At 38.2% G+C, this 7,324-nt stretch overlaps 1 protein-coding gene across 1 annotated transcript; it reads right to left on the reverse strand.

The window, feature by feature from the left end:
* Positions 1–598: 598 nt before the first annotated feature.
* LOC131394116 (beta-defensin 15-like) lies at positions 599–3,129 on the reverse strand. Its single transcript, XM_058525383.1, has 2 exons — positions 3,081–3,129; positions 599–747 (listed from the first exon to the last, which is right to left on the reverse strand). Exons 1-2 carry the CDS (start codon positions 3,127–3,129, stop codon positions 599–601), a joined length of 198 nt encoding a protein of 65 aa, XP_058381366.1.
* Between the last annotated feature and the right edge of the window lie 4,195 nt (positions 3,130–7,324).

The raw sequence follows: 7,324 nt of genomic DNA on the forward strand, positions 1-7,324 counted from the left end.
TGTAGTAAAGATGATTAATTTATACAGGTGTGTGACACTTGAAAGTCTTTGATCAACAAATTGTCTAGCTATCCATTTACCATTAATATATCTATCCATCTAGATACATGTTCATTTTTTTACCTATCCATTATCTATCATCTATCTATGTATCTATCTCTATATCTATTATCTATGTATTTATCTATGTATCTGTGTATCTATCTAATCTATCTTTCTATCTATCTATCTATCTATCTATCTATCTATCTATCTATCTATCTATCTACCTACCTACCTCAACAGGGTGTTTGAGTCTGTCTGCCTGAGAGCAAGCTAGAGGTTTTTGATCATAGTTTAATCTAGTTCCCTTTAGAATAAATATCAGATGGCTTTGTGAGATTCCCTCACCAAAGGTTTACCAAAAAAAACAAACAAACAGGAGTCAGGGACCATCAAGGTTAGCTACTCATGTTCCCCTTCTAAATGCAGTGCTTGACACAAAGATAAAAGACAGTCATCTATATTTATTGAAGTGTCTTCTTACTGAACAGGCCAGAATAAAAAGAACATGAATCTGGGGCAGTCATGTTGCTCTGGGAAGTCTGAGTCTTCAGTCTTAATCTTTACTCTTCCCACATGGCTGGAGTGTCAAACAGCATTTCAGAGACTTCCCGCAGAGAGCAACAAGTTCTTCATTTTTCTGACAAGATTTCACGCATCTCCCTTTAAGATGGTAGCATTTCTCATCAAAAAATGCACTCCTGGCTATAGAAGGGAAGGAGCCACCCAGATTAATTTTCTTCTCAGATTGTCTGATTACCAGGTACAGTCATGGAACTAGTTAGTGAAGATTTCTTTATGAGCTGTCCTAGTGTTTTATCCTGCCAGTAGATGAGATGGCAGGGGAAATATTTTCTGATTTTTCTGTCTTTTTGTCATAAAGGATGAAACACCAGGCAGAATAAATTTGTCTTCCAGCATTTTGGATTAGGCTGTGTGGGGGATTGGAAAACAGAAGCTATTGTTCTTTTATTGAAATCTGTTGAGGTAATTATCAACTTGTTCCTATAAACACCTCCAGAGTCAGTAACTCCCTCAGTGCCCTCTCAATGTGATTTTTGGTGAGAGAAGAACAAGATCTGAGATTGGGGAGATGGCCTGAGACTGGAGCAAAAAAGAATAAATACATAGAGAGAAAAAATCTTCCGGTAGTGTGTAGTAAAGAGATTGCTTAGAAAGGTTCAATATGATTTCTCCTTCACGTTCCATCGAATGTGTTCTAGAGCAGGAGGTAAAATGTGTTGAAATCGCTCTTCAAGATTTCTTATTAATTCTGCATAGAATACAGGTTCTAGCCTTAAGTACTTTATCAGCAATAATAGTAGCTAGCTTCAAGTTAAGGACAGACAGCATATTAAAATCAACAATGTAGAGTTGATTAATTTGGGTGTCACTGATGAAAGTGTCAGATGGACACAAATTGCAATTAATGTCAACATATAAAGGTGCATAATTAATATATATGTAAAACTAAAACCTGATGGATTAGTGCTAGCAAGTGCACTAATTATATCTATCATCACCATATAAGTTCATAAGTAAAAATGCCCCAATATTTCAGAGCTCAATGAACTGTGGCTACCACTGCAGAGGTCTATGATCCCTCTGCCCTCCTAATACTTTAAGGCTATCTCAGGGTGGAGATACTGGACCTCACTCTGAGAATAGTCCTTGTATTGGATCCAATTCACAGTGATGGCCTGGAAAGAGAAAGAGCATCCATGCCTACAAGGCTTCTAATAGATAATTAAAGAGACCCTAGAGTTTAACTCTGTATGTGTGTGTGTGTGTGTGTGTGTGTGTGCATATGGCACAATAATAGGTTAACATTAATAGGCACATTTCGTTTGGTTATATTAGGTAAAATTATATTATATAACCTTGTATTGTTTTCTAATTATATAAAAAGTATGAGTGATCTGAAAAGGATACGTTGGTCAGTTTCCAATGTGTTCATTGGAACACATTTCCAGTGTGTCCAAAGACAGTGAAATGAATGGCTCCCTGTATGTCCTAGATCCCCTTACACTTGGCACAGAATCTAATCACACAGGTTTATTGCAAAACAGACCAGAGACATGCAGAGCTGGTGTGAAAATTCTGAGCATCACACGGGGGATACCACTAGCATCTGGCACAAATGTGGGCTCCTTGTGGGTTCTGGAAAGCCCTTTCTTCAGCTCCCTGGAACCTGAGATTAGCCTAATGTTGGACTTTAACTTTGGGGAGGATCCAATTGGAATCATTGGAGGTTCCCAGGAGGAGCAGAGAGTGAGGAGAGTTCTGACATGGGAAGGACATCTCCTCTCACTGTGGCAAGACAGAGTTGGGCTAAATTCTGGCTTCACTCCTGCTCCTGTGAATGACCTTGAGAAGCTGCTTAGCCCATCTGAGGCTCAATTTCTGCATCTGTAAAATATATGTAAAAGGGGCCTGCCAAGCCAGAAGTATTGCTCTGAATATCACTAAATTAGAGGTAGGACTCACTCCCTCAAGTCGTTGGCGTTGGAGAACTAAATGCATTTCATTATGTGGAGCATCCAGCTCTATAGTATGGGATTAAGAAGTGGCAGCTTAACTATTGCTATTTTACCTATTGCCATGACTGGCATGAATACACGGTGTCTCTAAGGTCCATTCCTTTTCTCTTCCATTTCTTCCTTTCTCTGTCTCTCTTCCTTACCTGTCTTAATCTTTATCACATCCATGTTTTAAAAGATCAGCTATCCTTGCTTTTAATATTTTTCCAAATTTTTGTTTTGTTAGTGAGCATGAGACTGGGGACCAAAAGGCGTCTTTCCTGGCATATCTTTATTTCTTAAAATCTGTCACACCCCATCCTAGATAATGATGAAAAATGCAAAGGATTTATGGAAGAAGCATTAAAGTTGCCTCCTGCAGCAAATATTCCCCTGCAGGGCTACCGGCCAAGGGGGTCTTTGCATTCTAGAATTGATAGCATCCTGTTGCTCACTGAGGCAGACTCTCTCTCTGAGCCACCACCTCCAATAACCTTCTGTGCAAAAGAACTCATTTACCTGGGGCCAGAAAGAAGAGAACAGCAAAGACAAAAAGGAACATCCTCATGACTTTCAGGGTCTTGAGAGATCAGCACGGTATCCATGAGAAAAGAGGAACAAACACTCTCATTTATACATTTCTCCAGACCAAATAGCATCTTGATCAGTGAGGCAAATCAGAAATGAGAATGTCTCCATGCTCTGCTGAGTAGAGCCCACACACCTCAGTGGGTGTCACTCAGTCTACAGCTCATCGTTTTCCTGATTCTGGAAAGATCCCGAGAAGGAAAAATGGAGATGAAGGGAGGATAGACTAGGGTGTACATTGGCGACCAAGCGTAGACACATGAGTCAGCAAGAAGGAAATTTCTGGAATCTGGTGGTTTGTATTGTAATCCTGACTATGCTCCTTAACAGCCTCAGTTTACTGAGTTTACTCTAATGACAGACGCAAGAACACAGAGACAGAAATAGAGGCAGAGAGAAAGCAAGACCAAGACAGAGAGAAAGAGGGAGTTGGATTACTCACTCAGCATTTTGGATTAGGCTGTGTACGGGATTTGAGATTGGCAGTTTAAGGGAGTAGTAATAGAAAGAGACAGACCACTCAAGAGACTGAAATGACAAAAAATATTTGTCACACAATATGGTTTATGTTTGGTGAGGAAATGAGTGTGGTTTTGCAGTGAGTCTGCAGGTTGATACCTGGAGCTGCCATGTCTCTCAGGGAAGAGGCATGTATCAAAAGAGCCCATGAAGTGAGACTTGCAATAAAAACTCCTGACAACTGAGCAAGGTACCCTTGACCCTGATCACATGGTATTGAATAAAATCCAGTTCTGGAGAGGCTACAGGCACTAATTGGACAGAGACGAATCTTACACCTTTGGAAAGCAGTGTGTCCCATCCTAGCCATCCCAGGGTCTCTGGGGCTCAGTGAGCCATGATGTTCATAACAACAGGCAGGTGGTCCCAAAATATCAGCCTCCAGGAGAATTAAAACACAGGCCATTGTTATAATGATTTTTCTAAAGTATGTACCATGTTTGAAAACATTTAGATATTTTGTTGAATTTTCCCACAGTTTTCATAGGATGTTGTCAGGTAGACGAGTTCTGTGGCTGAGTCTGCAGCTCTGAGTAGGGGTTGCAGGTTGTGTATACATGCACACATCTAATGCACTAAAGCTGAGATTTGACACTGGGTCAGAGTGTTTCCTAAAACATACATGTCTTGTGAATGCTGTGGGAGATCAAAATTTGGCCACCCTGAAATATGTCTCTTTACCTTGATTATTTTCTCTGATGGACATTTGACCTCCCCAAACTACCTAAAGGAATTTAACTCTGGGTGTAGACAGACTGGCAGAGTCCTTGCTACGCTCATTCTTAACAAAGTTCAGTTCACCTAATACTTACGTTTGTAAAGGTATCTCCCTCTCTAGATGGAAGGGGGTATGGCCTCTCTAGGATCTCATCAGTGTGGAGAATAAGGCCTTAAATCTACGTACACTTGATTACTGTGATTTCTGTCTCTCTCCCCAACCCCAACATCCTCCTTTGTCTTTAGCTGAAGATGGTATTTAATATGAGAATTGCCACTATTATGTTGAGAAACTCAGTTTCCCTGGTTTCTCCCATGTATACGTTATTAAACTTGGTATTATTTTCTCTGCTAACCTGTCTTTTAATTATTTTGCCAGCCATAAGAACCTTAAGGGAAAGGGTGGAGGGGGATTCTCCCTCTTCCCCAACAATTTTCGCGCCCAACGTGGGGCAAAAATTTCACTGGCTGGACACTGCTCACTCCTGGGTGACTGCAGCAGAGAGATCTCGGACCCTGACAAGAGCCGGCAGGAGGTGAGAGTTCTTACCATGTCAGTATCCCGGATCTCTGCCTGTGGGGTCCAATGGAAGTGAGAGTGGTAAGTTTTCTCTTTCTAAATTTAGATTAACAGGAGAAAATATTGGTGAAGCTAGCTTCTTGGACTTAGCGACTCTAGGATCTGGTTGGGTACCCATTGGATAATTGATCCGTTTCCTCCCAGAAATAATCCTTGTCTCTGTCTTTCTTTTTGTTTGTTGTTTACACAGGCATCTATAAGCCTGTCATCTGGGCTTTTGTTTTGTTCTATATCTTGAGAGTTTGACTTTGTGACCTTTCTTGTCTCTACCATCCGGAAAATGTACGTACTGACGTGCATCCTTGGCGGCCAGTCATACAGACTGGGGTTCCGAGAAACTCTCTTTGCCCAGCTGTTCCTGCTCTCAAGGAAGTTTGTCATAAGGGGTCCCATTTGCTTTGTAAGAGGCCTTTGTCATCTCTTGTTCTTTCTTATTTTTGAGAGTGACTTCTCTGGATCTCTTTTGGGGACGCCTCTTGTGTCCATAGTTAAAGCTTGGGATGAGTCGCTGTTAAGGTTAAGATCCTACTTGTCAATGTGGCCAGACAATGGATCATTTAAATTGGAAAAACTTCTAAATTGGGGGGAAAAAATGCTTTGAGAGCTCTCACATAATTGTTTAATTGATACCTAAGAAAAGGCCAGAAAAAGAAGGGAAAAATTTGACTAGCCTTAAGACCCTGACTCAGGTTACAATTGAATTGAGAACATGTAAAAGTGTAAGTGTTGATAAGACTATAAAGGTTGGAATGTTTGAGCTAATTTTATATAAAGAGGTTACATCAACTTTTCCTGAGTATGTTTTAAAATGTCTCACTGGAAATGCTTCCCTCGTCCAAAATTATAAGACCAAGACCTATTGATAAAAGTCTTAATGAAAACTATGTTTAGAGGTATAAGAGATGATAAAATTTACATGAAATTTTCTAGAAAAACTTATGTTATTTCTATTACAGAACTGGTTAACAAAAATAGTAACTTAAATGATGGCTAATTTTATCTAAGGTCTTATGAAGTCTTATAGGCAATCTAAATAATTATTGGGAACAAGTAACTAAATAGTTGTGAAAAAAATGAATGTTGGGTAAACTTTTAACAATAATTATGCGTTATGGTGGTTACAGCTTCAAGCTCTTTTTGGTGACTTAAAACTTTAGAGTTTTGCTAAATTTTATGATAAAAATTCATTGAGTATCTAGATCATTTCCAAATAAGACAAGATATTAGACATTGATTGCTAAATATAGGTTTGTCTACTTTTGGCTTATTGCAGGAAAACTAAAAGGTGTTTTGGGTCTATTGGTAAACACGTCTTGTGTTTTATTAGAAGATTGTACTATAAAGTAACATGTTTCTAGAAATTATGAATTGTTTATAAATTTTCCTAGCCACAGAATACTAATGTAAAAGAAAGTTTATAATTGCTTACTTTTTACTTAGAGATTAAGCTTTCCAAGGGTTAAAAATTTCTAATTAGTATATGTGATTAAAGCTACTAAAAATTAAGAAAAATATGTTTGTGTACACGCAAAGTAAGATGTATAAAGAAGATACAAAAAATGGAAATATTTTGTTTGTTTGGTTAAGAAAGATAAATTTGTCCTCAAATACTAGTAGAGAAGAAAGGAAGGCATGGAACAAATTCTGAAGGTAAAAAGAAAGTTATAGAAGGTTTGTGGAAGAAAAATTTTGGAAAAGGAGTTTTATACATCGTCAAGTTGGCAAAGATTAAACTAAATCTAATTAAGTAAATGAGTTTTAATATCAAAAGTAAGCTGGTGCAAAATTAAAATTTGGTCTTCTCTTAACGATAATTTTTCTTGAACTTTTCATCTGAGAGGTTATAAAAGGTTTCTTTACCTTTGAGTAAGTCTACCTAAAAGACAAAAGATCTATGTTTTGAACATAGAACAGTAAGATCTGTGTTCAAAAGGACTGAGGTCTCTCTATTAAGGTTTTTCTCTGCTATTTTAACTCTTTGTCTGCCCTTGACTATTTCATAATGAGCATTGTTTCATACTTGGTCAAGTGTTTATGATAAACCTTGTTAGGTGATATTAAGTGGGTGAATGTTATTGATATAGATGTGTTAAAATTGTATAACATTACTGAAATTCTGATCTGTCCTGGTTATCAGTCGTAATTCTGGTTATTATTATTTAAAGTGCTGTATGTCACAAAATTAACCGAATTTCTTTGTCAATTGCCATTTTGGGGTCTTGTTTACAGTTATTTCTTTACCCTGATGCCTTTACATATGTTTCAACTTCAGAAAAATTCATGGAAAGGACTCTGACATTTACACTGGAGTACAGGCTTCTGATAAACTTTCTGATCATAAAACTGAACTTGGTAACAA

This window comes from Diceros bicornis, chromosome 29 (genome assembly GCF_020826845.1).
Source record: "Diceros bicornis minor isolate mBicDic1 chromosome 29, mDicBic1.mat.cur, whole genome shotgun sequence".
NCBI classification, from domain to species: domain Eukaryota; kingdom Metazoa; phylum Chordata; class Mammalia; order Perissodactyla; family Rhinocerotidae; genus Diceros; species Diceros bicornis.

What these genes read in the sequence shown, in the direction of transcription:
- LOC131394116 (XM_058525383.1), bottom strand. Translation starts at nt 3,129, where the DNA reads ATGAGGATGTTCCTTTTTGTCTTTGCTGTTCTCTTCTTTCTGGCCCCA. An exon ending in TCTCTTCTTTCTGGCCCCAG is followed by an intron (nt 748 to 3,080) that starts GTAAATGAGTTC and finishes TCCCTTCTATAG; the next exon opens with CCAGGAGTGCATTTTTTGAT.